Source organism: Puma concolor, chromosome B3 (genome assembly GCF_028749965.1).
Source record: "Puma concolor isolate L17-30 chromosome B3, mPumCon1.1.hap2, whole genome shotgun sequence".
Classification (NCBI taxonomy): Eukaryota; Metazoa; Chordata; class Mammalia; order Carnivora; family Felidae; genus Puma; species Puma concolor.
Window position 1 is genome coordinate 137513263 of NC_141672.1, and position 20763 is coordinate 137534025.

A 20763-nucleotide genomic window follows, 5' to 3' on the forward strand; every position below is an offset into this window, starting at 1 on the left:
GTGTTGAAGGAGAATAAAGTACAAAGGTCTAGCTATTTTTGGAAAATACAATGATTCTTTTGGCATCTCTTTTTAAAACTCCACTTAATGACCTACCTGCATTACTAAAGTGTCTCTTGTTGGGGTGATTATAGTTATCTCTTGGGTGTCCATGCATCTGTGGGCCATGGGAGGCAGGCAAGTGAGGCTTCTGAGGGTGAAGGTTGTGTGGGGTGTGGGACTGAGATATCAGGGAGTCCCGGCTGGAGCCTGAGGCCTCTGGTCGAAATGGCTTCTTACCACCAATCACATCATCTTTCTTCTTTTGCTCCTGAGAATAAAAGGAAACCAAAGAATCTTAAGACCCCAAGCTGAATTCCCAAGAATAGTACAGAGGTCACCACCTCTAAGTATTCCCCTCTTGCCCCTCTTCTGGCTTCCAACCTGCCATCTACTATATTCTTATACACCATGTTCATAAGTTTCCCTGAGCTCCCCCTGCTGCTCTCACAAGAAAGTCACGCTCCCCTGGCAAGTCACTGTAAGACCGTGTGCATGGGCTGCTGGGTGCCACTGCACAAGCCCGCCCAGGACAGATGCCCGGGCTGTCAGTCTTCTCAGAGACTCATCTTGGACCATGTAAAAGTAGGAACACAACTTTCCTAGACTAACTAGAGCAAACAACCTCTGACTAGCCCAGTGGGAACTAGTTCCTATGCCAAAGTCATCAAGCTAAACATCTCAATGTTTATTTACTTCTTTACCACACAAGAAAATGTAATAGAAAAATATTAGAAAATATAATAAGAACAGCAACAGCAAAAAATAACGTAAAGTGCCCTAAAATCTCACTACGAAAGAAATTAATGTCTGCGATTTGGTCCATATCTTTCTAAGCTTGTGTGTGTGTTATTTTTTTTTTTTTAACAACAAAAATATTATTTGGTATTCTTCTTTCACTTAACACATTATGAAAATTTTCTCATGTAAACACTTACTTACACTATTGTATTATGGCCGAATAATATTCCCCAGCATGAATATATCATAATCTATTTAATCTATTTTTTATCGTTGGGCATTCAAGTCATTTCCACAATAAACATGTTTAAATCCTTAATTACCTCATTAAATTCTCAGAAGAACTGTTTTTGTCTTTTGACAAATCTGACTGAACTATCCCTCCAGAAGGCTGTGATAGTGCACACCCCCAGCAGCAGGACCACTATTTTGTTCAATATGCTAACTGCTGATACTTAGACTAACGTGGCCCCTTTACCATCGTGTGTTCAGCTATAAACCCTCATCATAACTTTCACTCCCCACTACAGGGTCTTTCCCACTATTTCATTCCCTCCTCAGGCTTTTCCTGACTATCCTCGCAAACTTTTATAATGCTTAAAATTTACATTAACGTTCAATGATACTAGTATATTATCTCTATATATTACTACCATATCATATTCTTCTAAATTATAAACTACTTGAGCATACTATTCTACAGTACAACACAATACTAAGCATGTTAAGTTCATGCAACAAATACTTCTAAGCACCTTCGCTGTGCCTAGTACCTTTCCAGGCACTGAGGATATAGCAGAGGATGAGAAGCATAATATCTCTGCCTTTGAGAAGCTGACAGGTTAGTGGAGGAGGTATTAAATGTCCAGAGACTGGCTCTAAATGGCTGATTTGGGGGCCCTAAAGGGCTGATGTGGCAGGTCAGCAGATCTGTGAATGGGCATGTCTTCAAAATCAGCTAAGGCATTTATGTGCCCATCCCCCTATGCCAAAGAAGGGAAGGAACTTCTGGGCACCTTCTCATGTTGGCTCCTTTACATGAGTAGCTGGGACGTTACATACAAACACGGGAAGGAACGCCAAGTATACGTGACCCAGAAAAGAACAAAACAAGTATTTTCTGCCCACATGACTTATCAAGAGCCACGTTTATAAGCTACCACAAGACGAGAGAATAAATGATTATGGGCATAAGAACGCAGGGTAGGGGCGCTTGGGTGGCTCAGTTGGTTAAGCGTCTGACTTCGGCTCAGGTCATAATCTCACAGTCCATGAGTTCGAGCCCTGCGTCAGTCTCCATGCTGACAGCTTAGAGCCTAGAGCCTGCTTCAGACTCTGTGTCTACTTCTCTTTCTGCCCCTCACCCTCCCTCCCTCCCCCCCTCTCTCTCTCACTCTCTTGCTCTCTCTCAAAAATAAAATTAAAAAAAAAGAATGCAGGTAACAACACCTTGTCAGAATTTTAACACTCTTTGGTTCTAACAGATTGGCTATTTCAGCCACCGAGTCTGTCACTTTCACTACCAGTGCAGTGTGCTGAGAAAGCGCAGAGCTAAAACGGCATAGGAGCACACAGTACAGGGAGGCAGGGCTGTGGTGGACCTGAACATCCGTCTGTGAGGGGAGGGCAGAGAACCAGGGACTCTTCTAGCACCAAAAGTATCATTCCATGACCATCTCCCCAGGGAAAAACAGTAACTAAGGAATTACTCTGTGCAACTGGCTTTTATCTGTTAGTACGAATTAGGATTAAATTTGTATTTTACCTCCTCTTCTTGAGATCTTTTCTTATGAGCCATCTTGTACAATTTATGCAATTTTCGAGCATCAAATTCTGTAAACTTGGAAACAAAAATCCATAGGTTCCTAAAAAAAAAAAAAAATAGTTCTAGTAAATTACAGAATTTTTAAAATAACTTTTTATTCTCTTTATGGATGGCAAGCTACTGAATTCTGCAATGGATACTCTCCAAGTGTAGAAATTAAATAACAGGAACATTCTTTCAGGTCTGTGTTTCATTAACACTCCTTCAGATGCCGTGTCCACAGAGTTTGACTGAGGGGTCTGGAGACGAAGGCTCTGTTTCCGAGCTAAAATCCCTTATTTCACTGGCACTCAGGAAAGCCCTGGAGTCTTCCTCCACGTTCTGCACTTCCTGGATTCTGCCACCCAACCCGTCATTACCATCTTCCAGGTGGAGACCTCCATACGCTCCGCTCGGGCATCTCCGTGCTCCTGCCCCTTCTCCTCCCAGTTGTCACCACAAAGTCTATCCTTTCTTCCTGAAAACTCCCAAGAGGCGCCTCCACTGTAATTCCACCACATCCACCCCAGCAAGGCATTACAGTGAACAGGAGAGTGCTGGGCAAAACAGGTGTCTAGAACAAGGAGGCAGGGGTACTGGCAGTGAGCTGGAAAAGGAGTCTCACCTCTCTCCACACAATGAAGACAAGAGTTTCACCATGTCACGCCACCTGCAGGAACCACGGGTTCCCTAAGTAGTAAACCTACTGCATCAGGTGCAAAGCCATCGGTGGTCTTAACAAACTGTCTTTAAACCCTAGGAACCTCCCAGCACCCCTTCTCGCTGTCTCACTTTGAAGCCTTCGCCAAAGCCTGGAAACTCTCCTCATCTAAGCAAGTCCACCCTGCCCATGCCCACTCGCCTGCCTCTCAGAAGAGTTTCCTCCGACTGCTCTTCTGCAGGCCCTTCCTCCTTCTCGAACACCTACCACACACATGGTCTCACAATCACCACTTCATAAAGGGCCGTCGAGTGGACAAAGACCTTCTTATGAACTACTGTTAGCCAGGACCACAGTACCTGGTACAATTAAACACAGACAGGCCCCAGGTCACGGGAGGAATCCTAGCTTCACAGACTATGTACTAGGATGACCTTTTGTTATCTTCCAACAGAGATTAAGTTGGGTAGAAATACATCCCAGAGGCTAGCTAGGTACAGGAAGAAGCTGGTTAACAGTATAAAGGGGAATAAAAGTAACATTTAAAGCTTAATATCTTTTTAATGGGTGTGAAGCATGCTACAGATAGCATCATGGCGAAGTTTTCTTAAATCTATTTTTCACTCAAAACCAATCCACTGAGATTGGGCATATTATACCTAAATAATTATATTAACCATGAAGTATAGGAGTTCAAAGACTGTGGATTTTAGAGACTCAGTGTTACAATGATTTTTGAGGAAGACACTCCAGTTGTTTTTGTAAAATATCGTAAGTGAATATATAAATGAATATATACGAGCCATGATATGCCTTAAAAACTGAAGTTCTGTATTAAACTGTATTAATACAAATGACTACTAGCGTTCTTTTTAATTATCAGAGAGAATAGAGAAATCACAGTTCTGGTGATTTTAACCTTTGTGTGACTCGTGTGTTAGTAAAGAACTGATCAAATAGTTTTTATATCTGACTAGCAACCTGAGGTGGGTGAAGTAGTGAGACCAGATGATTTTTATCCCTTCCAGGCTTACAGACCAAGTCCTTGTTCTGAGAATAGGCCAGCAAATTCGGTACTCCTGCTGTTCTCTTGTAAAATAATGACATCATCCTACCTATTTCAAAGACTGGTCTCAGTGGAATGACCTACTGCAGGAAAATGAAATTGAAGCCTGCAGGTACATTGCCAATAGATGATTTTTATTGGGGGAAAGATTTTCATTAGGTGGTTATGTCACCCTTTATAAAACAAGAACAGATCCCCCCTCCCCCCCCCCCCCCCCCCACACACATACACTGTCAAATCAAACAAGGCATTCTGAGACCAAGGCCACTCACCTCCTCCACAGTTTGATGTGCTCCTGGTCTGAGTAGGCTTTAAGGCACTCGGCTATCCGGTCTCCGATTTTCAGCAGGCAATTTCGGGTATGCTCCAGCTGTTCCTGCACATTGAGCCCCTTGTCGGGTTTGTCCAGCTGTTTCAGTGCCTTTTTCACGGGCCTCATCCTCTCTTTGCACTGGAACAGGCCAACAGAGTAGAGATATAAAACACTTGCAGCAAAGACACCTTGTCTTTGGTTCCTGTGCCCTAAATTCCCAGAGAAAACCCGGCCCACTCTCACGCCATGTTACCCTAGAGGAGGAATGGGTTAGAGTCAGGGGAACAAGTGTAAGTATTAAGTCAGGAAAACCTGAGGTGCAGGTCCCAACAGCATCTCTTAGAGTGAAGACCTCTACACCTTTCCTTTATTATAGCTCAAAATGCTTCTGTTTCCTCACCTGCAACAGGGGCATGATAATGCCTCTTAACTCTTAAGTCCATTATGAAGATCCAATGAGAAGCGAAATTACAGACCTAACCTAGAAACTTCTCACCACCATCTAAACTATCTAAAACTGCAGGATAAAATATTTACAAGTCCTTCAGGCTTATAAGAAACTACGTGGGTAGCTTCCAGATAAAGATGGTGGGCTAAACACCAGAATCATTTTTTCCTCCTGCCCAACTCCACTAACACAACAGTAAAGGGAGGGTCTTAAAAAGAGATAAGCCCTGGGGCGCCTGGGTGGCGCAGTTGGTTAAGCGTCCGACTTCAGCCAGGTCACGATCTCGCGGTCCGTGAGTTCGAGCCCCGCGTCGGGCTCTGGGCTGGTGGCTCGGAGCCTGGAGCCTGTTTCCGATTCTGTGTCTCCCTCTCTCTCTGCCCCTCCCCCGTTCATGCTCTGTCTCTCTCTGTCCCAAAAATAAATAAAAGAGATAAGCCCATAAAGACAAGGGAAAATGAGAGAGAAAACAAGAGCCACAAAATATTGGCAGCAAGGGAAATCACTCAACAGACCTAACAGGCGAACCAACCTGGTTTATACTACAAAATTCCCCCCAGAGTCTCTCTAGACACCTCTGCAAGTAGGAGAGGGTGAAAACTAAGGATTGGGTTTTTTCAACAATGCTTAGAAGTAACTGATACCCAGAGTCACAAGAGACGCCCAAATCTCCAACTCTGCCCAGCAAAAGATGTGGAAGTTATTCTCTGGAGAGTATGAAGGAAAGGTCTCTGAACTGGGCTACATGGGCACAGCCAAGAGGCAAGGCTGCCGCACTGAAACAGGAGCATATGGACATATGCACACTTGATGAGCCATCACCTGGCCTTCTGCCTCCCAGACTCCAGAATGAAGACAGCCAGGCCTTCGCCCTCCACTCAGGAGATGGGAGGATTCTTCTCCACAAAATCTGACCATCTAAGAGGAGGAACTACACACTGGAAGCCTCCCAAGGCAGCAGCCCTACCACATCACCCATGGTGAGCACTCAAAGTTGATCAGGCTCCACCCACGTCAGATGGCTAGGCCCCTACTCCTAAATATGTGTGCAGACAATGATAACCAAGCCATTTGAAAAAATATCTAACATGAATGATGGAAAACAAATTCAACAGAAATATAAAAACATTCAAGAGAACCATGAAGGGGTGGGGGTGGGGGGGAGATCTGGGAAATAAAACATGACAAGAGAAGTAAAAAGCCTGAAAGAAATAATGTGAGGCATGCCCGGGTGGCTCAGTCGGTTAAGTATCCAACTCTTGATTTCGGCTCAGGTCAAGATCTTATGATCATGGGATTGAGCCCCGCATTAAGCCGTGCTGGGTGTGGAGCCTGCTTAAGATTCTTTCTCTCCCTTCCTCTGCCTCTCTCCCCCACTTGTGCTCTCTCTCAAAAAAAAAAAAAAAAGAAGAAGAAAAGACATAATGTGAGATAAAGTGAAGGGCATCTCCTAGAAAGTAGAATCTAAAAAGCAGAAATGGAAAATAAAAAAGGTAGTAATATTGGGAACCATCCCAAGAGTTCAATATCCAAAACAGAAAGTTCCATAAAGTTAAAACCAAGAATTAGGAGGAAATTACCACAAAATAATTCAAGAAAACTTTTTCGGACCCATAGAGAATGGTTGTCAACGGCTTACATACTTGGCACAACAAACTACTAAGGCACAAGATCATGACATTTCAGAATGATGAAAACCCCACAAACTTCTATCACTCTGATAATTCCTTCTGTTTACTTTTCAGAGTTATACCTCAATTTTAAGAAAAAGGACACAAAACAGAAAAGTGTACCACAACCTGGAAGATACCTAGAACAACTGTTATGAGTAACAAATTAGTATCGTGAATGTATAAAGGGCACTATAGAAAAGGTAGGAACAAACAAATTACCCTAAAATAGGCAAAGGATATGCACAGGCAATTTATTAGAAACATGAATGCCTAACAAATACGAAAACAAGTGTTCACCTACGCCACTGATCAATAGTTCATACTTCTCAGATAAGCAAAAATTAGGAAGTCAGAAATTACCAAGTGTTTCTAAGACTGGGAAGCAACTGGAACTCAAGTTCACTGTGAAAAGGAGTGTGTAAAATCTCCATAATTGCTTTCAAGGTTAATTCAACAGTACCTAGGAAAGTGATGGGTGTGCATGCAAGCCCTAGGAAGACCCAGAACTAGAGAAACGTTTACATGTGTAAATGAAAATATTTACATTTTTCGGGGCGCCTGGGTGGCTCAGTTGGTTGAGCATCCAACTTCGGCTCAGGTCATGATCTCGCAGCTCGTTGAGTTCAAGCCCCGCATCAGGCTCTGTGCTGACAGCTCAGAGCCTGGAGTCTACTTCGGATTCTGTATCTCCCTCCCTCTCTGCCCCTAACCCACTTGCATTCTGTCTCTGTGTCTCTCAAAAATAAATAAACATTAAAAAAAAATTTTTTTAATAAAATATTTAAAACAATTTTGCTATTTTTAGTAGTAAACATTTGGAAAACCTCAAGGTTCATCTACAGGAGAAACCATGAATTATAGAAGTCTTAATACAGAATAATACGAAAAAAAATTATTTTAATTTTTAATTTTTTTGTTAAGTAAGCTCTACATCCAACGTGGGACCTGAACTCTAGACCACGAGATCGAGAGTTGCATGCTACACCAACTAAGCCAGCCAGGCGCCCCGAAAGTTTAAACTACTAACATGGATAAACCTCAAAAAATAGAGATGCTGCGAGAGGAAAATCAAGTTACATGACATACACAGCGTGGCATTTATATCAAGTCTTTGAATACGGAGAGCAAGATAATGTGCTGCGTATGGAACTTAGGAGGCTGTGCAGTAGAACAGTTAAGAACCCAGGCATTCATGCCCAACTGTCTGGGTCAAACCTCTGTGCCACATCTTAACTGTGGTGACACTGGACAACTTATGTGACTCTCTTTACCTTATTTTTTAATAAGTAGAGTGGAGATAACTACCTACCTCATAAGATTGTTGTGGAGAAAAAGCCCTAAATGCACACAAACAGTGCCTGGCTGTTTATGTGACCCATTATGGTCTTTATAGACAAACAAAAGTCCTAAAACTCTTAAACCAAGCACAAGAATGACATCTGGACCTAAAACCACCCTTATTCCTGGGGAAGGTAAGAAAGGAGAGGTGTGGGTTTAGAGTCAGAAACACCAGGGACTTCAACTTTACCCTCAGTCTTAAAAACTCACATTTGACAAGGCTTCATGGCACCTGTATCAATGTCTCTCGTATTCTTTACATTTTTCTACATTTTTTAAGGATTTCATAATCCTTAGCACAATTAAAAGAGCCAATATGTAAGATCATTCTGAAAACGAAAATGGTACACAGAAGCACTAGCTGGGGTTTCCTCTCAGAAATACTGGGCTAAGGACAAACCAGGATACAGATCAGACGGCTGGCTGTACAGTGAACTTACCCCTTTCAGATAGCTTAAATACTCAAATACTGATGTATCTTTTACTTTAGAGATACTTCTTCAGATACACTTCTTACACCTAAGTGTACTTGACATAAGAAAGTAGTCCCCATTAGAGAGCTCAGGGCAGAACAGTAACAGAGGAGTAAGATAAATGAGAGAAGGAAGAATAAAAAATAGATATGTGTGTATAGATTTGGGGGAACACAGAGACAGGAGTAACGAGAAGACTACCTTACAGGATGAGGTCAGTATCATACCCTCTGCTGCCACACAGCAGGAGTATTTTGAAATTTGGAAGACCAGGTTCTCTTTGAGACTGAATTAACTACTCTAGCGAGCTGTGATTTATGCAAGGTTGGGCAGAGGAGGTGAGGGGACTCATGGAGCACACAGTCCAGTGAAGAACCTGCAGCTCCGGTGAGGGGCTAAGGTCGCCCTTAAGGACACACTGGACTGTTTCCAATCCCACATGAGACCTGGGCCGTGCCCCTAGCACCGCAGTACAGAGCATGGAAGGTAACACCAGGCTCACCACTGCTCCAGTGCACTCAGCCAGTACCCTGGCCGCGTCTCGTATCATGCTGTCCCCTTGTTCTCACCACACAAGCCACAGTGGCCTTATGTAACCCCCTTACTGCACCATAGGCAGTTCTGCCACACAGCCTTTGTGCATGCTGCTGCCTTGCCCTGGCACGTTCTTCTCTGCCCTCATCTCCTGTGACTTCTTCCTCTTCCTTCAGAACCCAGTTTGAACATCACCTCCTTAAACATGCCTTCCCAATAGCCCCTGCCTGGGTCCGCTCCCCTTCTCACAGGATCTTCAGAGCATCTGCTGTCCCCCCCGCACATCCCCATCACAGTGGCACAAGCACAATCTGTGTGCCTATCTGACTATCTCCCCCACTCAAATGTAAAGTCTGCAGTGACAGAAACAGTCCTCTTTGCAACACAGTAGGTAACTCCAGGGGCTGGCACACAGAAAGTATTTAGGAAATGTTACCTCAGTTAACACTAGGGTTTCCCAAATGCCTCTAAGGGCCGCTTGCAGCCTTTCTGAGTGGGAGCACAAGATATGAAATCGATCCCCCAAACTCTCTCCCCAGAGAGTGAGTAAGAAAATCTCTTCCTGCCAGCCTGTTCCAGAGCAAAAGGTCTTTAGACAGTAGAAGCAATGTGTTTCCAAGTAATATACTAACACTCAGGCCAACTGCGGTTGTGTGGCTGACCTGAGAAAGATGGAGCCACGGCAAGCACTGTGGCCACACACACCAGCACCCCTCAATTTTAAGACTTACTATGCTGAATGTCTCCTGGTCCAGATCATCGTCCTCATCCTCTCCAATGGGGACAGGCTCACTTCCTGCTGTAATATGGACAGGACCCTGAGATCGCTTTGATTTACTTGAAGATTTGGCATCACCACCTTTAGGCTTTTAAAAAAGAGTTACAAGGAATCATTGTCATTTGTGCAATCCTGCCTTGTAAGCTGGACTTCTTACCTATGTCACATCACTCCAGTGGGGAAATGTGACGGGCTCAGTTTATAAAAAGGGTAAAATGAAGTCTTCAGAAACACCATGTAATCAAATCTACACAATTAACAAATGGCTTAATCACACATCATTTCCATTTCTTTCTCCAAAAAACCAATTATAACTTCAGCTTCAGAACAACGCTATTTTGGCTTCTATCCCCTCACCATAAAATGCACAAAAACGCCATCAACAGGCTAAGATTATAAATTGCCAAAGCTCTTGTAAAGTATCACGTAGCAACTTTTATTAAGAGCTTATGAACATACACTTTGATCAAGAAATCTGTATTAACTTTAGTACTGTAAATGACTGAAATGCACACAAATCCACATGGATAAATCTCATTTATCCATGAAAGGATGCAGAAGGATGAAGATACATACTTATACACTGACTTCACGTATGAACATTTGAAAACCTAATAGTATGCTTTGTTTACGATTCTTTAATACATGGTAAAAGTATAAAAACACAGATAGGAAGGTTTCAAACCATGAGAGGAAAAAACAGGGAGGCAGAGTCAGGAAATCAGGTAGAGGAATGGAGGGGGCTTCAACAGTGCCGGTAAGGTATGCACAAAACACAAAATACACCAGCCAAACAAAAGGCACTTGGAATAAACATGACAAAATGTTGGTAACAGTTATACACGGGTGGTGGATGAGTGGATGTTTGGTACACTGTTCCTCGTGCTTTTATTTTGGAAATGTTTCACTTAAAAAAAAAACTGATTATCTTTCTGTGGGAGCACAGATGCAAAGGTATCTGGCACAGGTTTTCCTAACATAAAAAATTTCAAAGTGATTTCAATATGGGAAGCTTACATTGCTTCCAAGATATATAACCAAACAGAACCTTCTTTATTCAAAGTGATTTTAACACTTATTCACTTGGAATGTTGTTTCTGATGTACTGCTGAATTTGGGAGAAAGGGCTACCCAAAGAGTCTGAGTTCATCTTCATTTTATAGTCATCCGTATAAAACAAAAGTTCCAAAGGGACTCATCAAGAAATCTACTATAGGGATCACTGGATGATGGGATTATAGTAGATATTTGTTTGTATGTTTTAATGATTAAGAGTGAATTACAAAATAATTTCATCAGAAGTCAGCAAGCATACAAGCAACACTCTACCAGAAGTCTGTGGTTTAGAATTAACTTCTTAAAACTCCCAAAGCAAAGGTTCTAGAATAGCAGCGTTTTTCATCCATTTCTACTCTAAACACTTCTCTGGATATATTTGGTTCAACTCCTAAACCCATCAAATATTCAAATTCATCTATGGATTATATTCTTCTACCATGAACGTAAGAACATATTTCAAGTCATTACCTGTGAACGCAGATTTCTCTCACCTGTCCTATGTCATTCAAAACTTCCCCTCTGAAATGTTATGAAAGATCAAAGGCCTTCTATATTAAAAAAAAAAAAAAAAAAAAAAAAAAAACCCAAACTGCACATTCCCCTCTCTGTAAGAGGAGGTGCGAGCATCCCCCTGACAACCCCATCCTTCCTTCTTAGATGTGCCCATAAAGAGACGATGATTTCCAGACCCTCAAACCCCATTCTAAATCCTAGAAGAAATTTCAGAGGCTGTGGGTATCTCAGTAAGTAGAAGAACACTGATACCTTCTCTTTCTTATCTTTTGACTTCTTCCTCTCCTTGTCCCCTTCTTTGTCTTTCCTAGAACTCATTTGTTTCTCCTTGTTCTCCTTGTTCTCTTTCTTCTTCTGTTTCTTTTTCATTGGACTTTTTTCTAAGCCATCATCCTAGAAAACAAACAGGGCTATGAGCTTTAGCCACAAACTTTGTATCTACTCGCCTACTTTCTAGAGAGGAGCAACCGTCTACATTGGTTCATCACTACATCTACACTTGGAAGCTTGTTTTCACGCTTACAGCCTTAATGCATGCACTCACACAACTCTAAACTCCCCAATGATAAATAACCAGTTAGGCCTGGAGCCGCAGATGCTCTTGACTCACATCTCTCTAATTCTCACAGCAACCCTTCAACCAGAGGCATTATCATTCCCATTTCACAGACAGAAAAAACTGAGGCCCAGAGATGTTATATACCCACCACCCAGTAACTGTCAAGGTTGCTAGTTTTTGAATTCGCGTATGCATGACAAACCCATGCCACTTTCTGCACCCACTGCTGATCCTCTTGGAGCTAATCTCAAAGTACCATCACACCCAAAGGGAAACGACATAAAATCCCATAAAGTTGTTACTCCCTGAAACAACACACCAAATGCTACCAATTCTTCAGTTTGCTCAGGCCAGAGGTCTCACAAGCTGCCAGGCCCCGGGCCAAACCTGACCCACAGAAGCGTTCTGTTAGCCCACGAAGCACTGAACAGCAGAGCCGCTGCCCCTCGGCATCAGGCACGAGGCCCCTGGTGAGCCACAGTCCCCACCACTCCCTAACCTTTCTCACCGCAAGGCTTGGTGTCGTGTGCCATTTATCACTTCACCTTGCACGGGTCCCTTCATTTACTTCCACTATCTAGGACTCTGCAATGGCCGACTTAAATGAACCGATTCCCCTCTCACGGGTTAAGCAAAGACATATAGATTCTATTTTCACTTTATTGACTCTGCATATAAACCAAACACATCTTGAATGGTTTTATATATACCACTTGGCAAAATAAATGTAGCCTACAAGCAAACCGTCAACTGAAATCCAGCCACATACCTTTACTTCTCCCTCTTCCGATGGATTGTCTGAGTGTCTAGGTGATGAAAACTCAATCCCATGCTCATCTTTCAGCCTGGGCTCTTTGTTTTCCTTCTTTACTCGAGGCTTCCGCTTCTTTAATTTGGCCTGGAAGAGAGAGAAAATGATGTTAAAACCACAAATCAAGTCCCTTAAAAAGCATGACCAGGTAACATTAGGACTCTTCGGAGCAGGAGCAGTCATACAATTCAAACGAGAAGATTCAAAGGCAATTCAAAGCATGCAACTTATTCTACCTGGGGGAAAAAAAAAGGAGAACAGTCATGTAGGCCCTATACAGGTCCCTATGCCACATAAAAGCCTCCACATCCTTGAACCTATGGATTCCAGTACTTGGAATTCACACTAAAGATAGAATACAGAAGAATTGGAAAAGCACCTTTATGCACAAAAGTACCAATAAATTTAATGTGAGACATAACAGTGACATTTGAAAATTGAGAAGTACACTCTATCTAAAAATTAGGAAAAAGGTTAAAATATGGATCCACTCCAACATGGTTCAGAAATCTACAAGTATAAACATGACCTAATCTGTCCCTCCAGAACCTAATGTACACTTCATACTCAACATGCTGTCTGGAGAATGGCACTACTTATGACACTCTAATATTAAAAATGATCAGAAATGAAATGTGACTTTATATAAAATTTGTTTTGTTTATAATACAGGGAAACCAATGCAAACGGCAGAGCTCTCAGAGGACTAGGAACCAGCACCCACAAAGGCTGCTAGTACCAAATGTAACCTCTCTCCTCCTCACTGTGATTCTCATTTGAAATGAAAAATTGGGAAAATAAAAGCAGATTAAGGTTTAGATGAGTTCACTGGCAACTCTGCTGGTATTCTTCACTGAGCAGGTAAGGCAGTCCTAACTGAACCCACCGAATCCACTAACCATCCATTAGACCTACGGGACCCATCCTTCAAGCAGCCCAGAGTTAGCTACACCAGGTAAACCTGGTGGTACTCATACAACAACCAGTATACCATGTTCCAAAATTGAGGAAGCAGCACAAAGAAACAGTAAAAGCATATGTCTGGAGGTGGGGCTGGGAGCGGTGAGGACTATTTTGAGGCAATACTGGAGGACAGTGGGCTTGTAAGAAAGGTGCCAAGATGTTTAGGTCAATTACCGAATGAACTTTTCTATTATTACCAACCAAAACATCATTATTGCACCCTCAAAAGCAACACCTGACTATGGAATGTACCTCCTGGAGAGGGCAAGCATCCCTTCTCCTACCTAATTCTGCAGGGTTGGAGCCTCGGCCCGCTGAAGGATGCCCGGTCGGCTGCCCCACTCACCTCTTCCCCGCCCGTCACAGCCCCCTTCTTCTCCAGACTCTTCCTGAGCAGCTTCAGCAAGTAGTCCGCCCGGGTCTGCAGCTGCTTCCCCTGCGGCTTTTTATCCGTCTCCACGGGCAGAATCTTCAACAGGAAAGGAAGAGAAGCACCCGCCACCACCCATGTCCCGGTTAGTGGATCCGGATACACAGAAACAACAAAGAACTGAGCAGTCCTTTCCCTCCCCAACCACCCGAAATACAGATAAAGCCTCAGATCCTATCTCACGTCCATGGCTCCCGGTCACTGAAAATCCCTCATGAGCCGTTCTCGTTTTACAAAATGGGATGGAGAAATCCAGCTCTCCCACTGGCTCCTACCTGTGCTGTTAACAGGGTAGAACAACTCAGGTAGGAGGGGCTTGTTGGCTTCATCTGCTAGAGCATCCCAGCCGTCGTGGATTTCCTCCTTCCAGGAGCAGGGAATCCCTGGAGCTAGGTTAAAGCTTCGTTTTAGATTGAAAATGCTTCTTAGAGCATTGCCGGAGAGCACTGAGCTATGCCAGGACGTGGTCCGTCCCTGCTACCACGGTGGGACCTCTCGGGCCAGACTGGATTTGGTCTCAGTGCTTATGGCAGGGTGCTGTCACCCTCTCAGAACACCACACGTGGGATGAGCATTGTTTGACGTGCCAGGAAAAGCCCTGCCAGGAGCACAACGTGGAGCGCATCCTACTAAAGTTTGAGCCAGTCAGCTTTCCCTGCTTACAGCTCTGAGCACGGCCTCACTGTCTGGTAGCCTGACTGCAACGGGTAGGGTGGGAGGCTCGATTCTGTGGGAGACGTACAGCCAAGGTTTAATCCCATTACAAAAAACACCAAGGTGTCGCTCACTCTGTGTGCAGAATGGAAATAGGACTGCTTCAAATACAGTTTTAAACAAGCGGCCAACAATTAAGGCCGAAGAATCCTTGTATTATTAATAATCTTACCCTGGTATTTGTTGCAATGACATTTGATGTACCTTCAAGAAGAATTAGAATTTTAAGATTTCTCCTGTGATTTCCCCAAAATTTCACCTGGCTATTATCTTCATCTATGTAACAGTGCCCCAGTCCACCAAAGATGGTAATATTCCCCAAAACAAAGAAATCCCAGGAATTTACTACTGTACTAATTTCAAATTTGATCCCCCACCCCCCAGAAAATAGTTAAAAATAAGTTATCAAAAAATATATATTATTCAACAAATCTGGAAATCTCCAGCATCACAGATTTACTTACTTTGTCAGTTAACTTAAGCTCTGGATCCGTTTTAATTAACTCCCAGTTTCCATAGCCATGCTCATAAATTCCCAGGAGTAAACGCGAATCATCCTCTACCCCCCACTCGACATCAAAATGTGCAGCTTTCACTCGACAGGTTAAGCAGTATCTAGAGGGATTTCAAAAACAGGAGGACATGAGAGGGGGGCCCTTTCAAATTTGGAAATGAACGCAAATGACACAAAGTATCTGATGTATTTTACAAAAGACAGTGAAAACATGACCTGACAATCCATGACTTAACCCCAAATCCACTTTCTTACAACACAACCATTCATGAGTATGCACAGGACAGACTCACTTTTTTTTTTCTTCAGGGTCCACAGGGATAGATTTATGCAGCATCTCAAACTCTTCCTCATGTTGTATAATGGATTTCACATTAACCTGAACCCCAGATATTTTGATTGTTGGGCCTCTCTTTTTCCCTGGTCCTTTCCCTGAAGAACACCAATTTCACATTAGTTAAGTGAGAATTTAATGGAGTTCCAACTCCTATTCACTAGAAATCGATCTGTGGCTTATTGTTATAGTTCAAAGATATAATCTAAAATCAAAAGTTTCTCAATTAATGTTTATAAAGTAGCCTCCAAATAATTCTCCAGATTTTTAAGATTTAGGATTTTTTTTTTAATCCACTGGTATTTATAATTCTATTTTAACTTTCCTGTTTGTTTTATACTTTGGTTATAAAATTAAAAGTAAAAAAGATTTGGAAGGATGAATAGTAATACTGATTTCTTTCGTTTTCTAACTATCCTCTTAACAATTCAAGAAAACTTGAAATTTTTTTTTATGTTTATTTATTTTGAGAGAGAGACAGACAGACAGACAAAGAGAGTGCAAGCAGGGGAGGGGCAGAAAGAGAAGGAGAGGAAGAACCCCAAGCTCACAAACTGAAGAGACCATGACCTGAGCCCAAATCAAGAGTAGGACACTTAACCGACTGAGCCACCTAGGAGCCTCAAGAAAACTCCAGTGTTACAAAGATGATCTTCTCCATGAAAAAAGTAGATCAAGTTAATACCAACTGAAATGATGAACATAAGGTGTCATGGAAAGACTTCTTTAGCCCTAGTGCCAGATTAAAATAATCCTAGAATTAAAGATGAAACCCAGTCAAATCTAGTCATAGTCCAGCACAAGATGATGACACTTGTCTATGAAAGAAAAAAATGGCTCAGAGCCTGAAAAAAAGATTTCTTTTTTGTTAACATTCAAGTTGATGAAATGATGCTATGATTATAAACCATCATTTAGATACTCTTCTGTAACCCACTAGAATTCATTTGCAAATGCTATTCCCAATACAGAAGAGAGTTGGAACAGAATGTGAGAAAGTGGGAAAGGCACTTCTCTAAAACTCAGAAATCTGGATTTATTCCCAAATCTGCACATAGTACCCCTTCCTCCCTTCCCTTTTCTCATTCTCACTTCTAGTTATTAACCTGAGTATCAGTTTCCCCACCTTAAAATAAAAGGATTACAACAGAAATACGGGCAAAGGACAGAGACAACTCACAGAGAAGCAAATACAAATGATTCCTAAACATTTGAAAAATACTCAACCTCACTCACAAGAAGAAAAATGCAAATTAAATATATATGCATCCCATTTCTGACCTATCATGTTGAAAAATTCAAAAATTTGAGAAAATTATGTTGGTGAGACCAAGAGACCAACTCCTTCATTCAATGCTTGGTGGGAGAGAATGGTGCAAAATGGAAAGCATACACAATTATCTACCACAACACTGTAAAGCAAAAGATTATACAGCTGAATGTCCCTTAACATATGGTATATCAGTAACAGACTATGCAAGTCTTAAAAAGAATAAAAATCAGGCAGTGGGAAAAAGATGAATCGTTTTTAATGGTATTGAGATATACAGTAACCATACAAAAAATAAATAAAATTGGGGGGGGCGCCTGGGTGGCTCAGTCGGTTAAGCGGCCGACTTCGGCTCAGGTCATGATCTCGCGGTCCGTGAGTTCGAGCCCCGCATCGGGCTCTATGCTGACAGCTCAGAGCCTAGAGCCTGTTTCGGATTCTGTGTCTCCCTCTCTCTGACCCTCCCCCGTTCATGCTCTGTCTCTCTCTGTCTCAAAAATAAATAAACGTTAAAAAAAAAATTTTAGAAAGAAAGAAAGAAAGAAAGAAAGAAAGAAAGAAAGAAAGAAAGAAAGAAAGAAAGAAAAAGAAAATTGGGTAAGTCCAAGTGGGTCAGAGATATAAAAGTAAATGAAATCATACAAGAGGAGAAAAAGTCACAGTGAATTCCTTTTTATCCTGGGAGTAAAGGAAATGTTTTTAACGGACTCAAAACCTAAACACAATAAGGTAAAAAGACTGATACATTTGATTATATAAAAAATTTAAGTTTTTTTAAAATGCCATAAGCAAAGTAAAAAGACAAATTACAAACTATAGGGGAAAACCAGGAACTTCCATCAGAAAAAGAGATCCTAAAAATTAAGACCAACAGCTCAAAAGAAAACAAAGCAGAAAATGGGTGGTTCACAAATGGCTCTTAGAAAAACCTTACTCATTAAAAGAAAAACAAGACACCATTTCTCACCTATCATCTTGGCAAAAACCCAACCATTTGACAATATCCTGTTTGTGAGGCCTGTAAACACCACCAATATCCACTGCTGGTGGCAGTATAAATGGTACCAGACGGTTGGAGGAGAATTTAGCAAATTCCAACCAAGTCCTACTTCCCCAGGACCCAGCAAACCCCTTCCAGAAACCAATCCAAAAGATACGCTGGCAGAGATACGCAACAGCATATCCATTAGACTACAAATTCACTGTGGCTTTCTTTAAAATGGCCGAAGACTAAAAACAACCCAAATATTTGTTGCTCGGGAACAATGAAGTCCGAACTAACATTTACTACGTGGTGGAGCACTGCAATTGCAAAAGGAGTGATCTCCGCACGTGAAAATACGAGGAACACAACAGGGGAAACACACACACACACTGAAATTCTTACAGAGAAACAGTAAAAAGATAAACCCTAAAGTATTATTAGAAACACCGACCTATCGGGGAAGAAGAAAGCAGGACTGGGGGCTGGGATGAAAGTAAGATTCTCTAAATGAAACTTGCTTCAGAGTTTTGGAGCTTTGGACCATGTAAATGAGAGTTAAGTCAACATGAGAAAAGCAACCCCTGAAAGTTGAAAGTAAATGAAACTTAAAGGGGTTGTGCTATTAAGTGGGTGAGCTAACAGCAGAGAGAAAAGAAGAACTTCAAATAATTTTAAAACACAGTATTTTGACCGCCCAGAGCCAGTGGGATGAAAAAAAGCAAAGAAATCAAACTTTGAGGAGTAAGACTGGTATTGATATTTAGAAATGTGTCCAATGTAGGATAAGACAAATACATAATTATGTTAGCTTTTTTAGGAAAAATTTCCCGCTTGAAGGAAAGAGTTATCGACAATCTTACATCTGAATGAGAAATGTCATCCTGAACCCAGAGTTCATGGCAAATACAGATAGGGGGAACAAGTTACCAATGGCAGGAGGAAGCAATTAACCGGATCCAGAATGAAAACATGAATCAAAAAAGAGGGATGTGGGAGGCAGGGAACTGTTACAAGGAAATCTCACCAAAATATACTGGGAGATAGGAATAGCAAGGCGCAGAACATGTGCTGCATTTTTGTGGGAATAAGGGGAAAAATATCATCTATTCATTTTTTGTAATATGTATTTTCTTATTTCTAGAAAGATACAAGAAACAGGGTACCTGTTTTTAAATTTTGAACCCTGTGAACGTAAAATTTATTCACAACAATTACAATGAAAAAAGAAAACACTGTAAACTTAAAGTTTATTCTTGGGTGTACTCTGAGTGCTATAAAAAACATGAACTGGGATCACTGTCCAAACCACTTAAGTTTCTTTCACAAAAAAGGAAAAGATATCTAAAGAAACTTTTGACTCTACTGAAGATATTTTAATTTTTTTAATATTTATTTTTGAGAGAGAGAGAGAGAGAGAGAGAGAGAGAGCGTGCGTGAACACATGCACACATGTGGAGGTGGGGCACAGAGAGAGGGAGACACAGAATCTGAAGCAGCCTCCAGGCTCTGAGCTGTCAGCACAGAGCCTGACAGGGGGCTCAAACTCACGAACCATCAGATCATGACTTGAGCCGAAACTGGACACTTAACTGACTGAGCCACCCAGGCACCCCATCTAACTGAAGGTATTTTAAAATTCTACTACTTTCGATAATGCCCTTAAAAAAATCTAAAGCACAAATACCTCTTCACTGATCTTAGCTAACACTGCAAGCCAGACAACATGCTAATAGGCACTCTTCAGGTATGGGATTACACAGTAATCGTTCTAACCTCTGAGGCTGGCACCGTTACTCTCAGCAAATGAGACCATTGAGAGGGTATAACTTGTCACTCATAACAAATTCTAGTGCCACGAAAATCTCGCTGTAACAGAAATGTTTACAATATTCATCTCCTATTTTATTTATTCCAATTCTCTAATCCTTTTAAGTCTGCCACAACACAACTCATGTTTGTATATCCCAGATAATTAGAGATGATCGTCGTCAACAAGGTCCTCATTTGTAGCTGAAACACACATGTATACAGTCAGCTCTGCCCACTCAGGGCTTTAGAGCGTTAACACGAATCTAAGGTTTCTGGAGCAACATCAGAAGAAAGCACTCATGCTGTTCATTACCTCCACCTTCTGCAAATCAACTTCGTTTGTGAGTCGAGCTCTGGGATCTCACAACACTGAGCTCACAGAAAGGAAGGTCAGAATACACACCTCAAAGGATTAGGGATGCATGGGATAGAAGTCTGTTCTTCAAAAACCAGCCCCTTAGCACAATTCCCATTCCCAAGTGCCAGGTCCAGGAGAACCATGGGCAGGGACTTGCTGACTTACCCTCGCTGGCATTTTCTTTCAGCTGTTCTTCATACTCCTGCATTGCTGATACACAGCTGTTGTGAATCAGCTCACCCAGGCGTTTCAGATCCGCTACGGACTTATCTACCAGCTCTGCATCGCGGGCTATGCACTCCAGCCTGAGGAAGGACAGATATGGGGACACATCAAGGCCCTGTGGCCACTGTTCTAATGTCACATGAGCTACCACCTGGTCCCCTACATGCTTGCTCCTGCAAAGACATCTTTCTCTCCTTTCCTCAATGGTTGTGTCAAGGCTCCACCAAGAGCCCTCCAACAGTGACGCAGGGCTAATGTACGCATTCCATCATTAAGAACTGTGCCTTGGAGTAGTTCACAAAACAAAGTAATTTCAAAAAACACAGGGGAAAGGAGTCAGCTTCCTTTACTAAC

The 20763-nt window shown here is 42.1% G+C and overlaps 1 protein-coding gene across 5 annotated transcripts in view; it reads right to left on the reverse strand.

Moving 5' to 3' along the window:
* Positions 1-20763, reverse strand: part of CHD2 (chromodomain helicase DNA binding protein 2) — a 122989-nt gene that overhangs the window by 15638 nt on the left and 86588 nt on the right. For all 5 annotated transcript variants that reach the window (XM_086711475.1, XM_086711474.1, XM_086711476.1 and 2 more), the window contains 10 exons: positions 20350-20489; positions 15722-15860; positions 15379-15529; positions 14117-14239; positions 12766-12894; positions 11690-11830; positions 9819-9953; positions 4584-4762; positions 2546-2645; positions 97-310 (listed from right to left, as the gene is read on the reverse strand). In XM_086711475.1, coding sequence (XP_086567601.1) covers positions 97-310; positions 2546-2645; positions 4584-4762; positions 9819-9953; positions 11690-11830; positions 12766-12894; positions 14117-14239; positions 15379-15529; positions 15722-15860; positions 20350-20489 — 1451 coding nt within the window. The remainder of the gene's footprint in view (positions 1-96; positions 311-2545; positions 2646-4583; positions 4763-9818; positions 9954-11689; positions 11831-12765; positions 12895-14116; positions 14240-15378; positions 15530-15721; positions 15861-20349; positions 20490-20763) is intronic.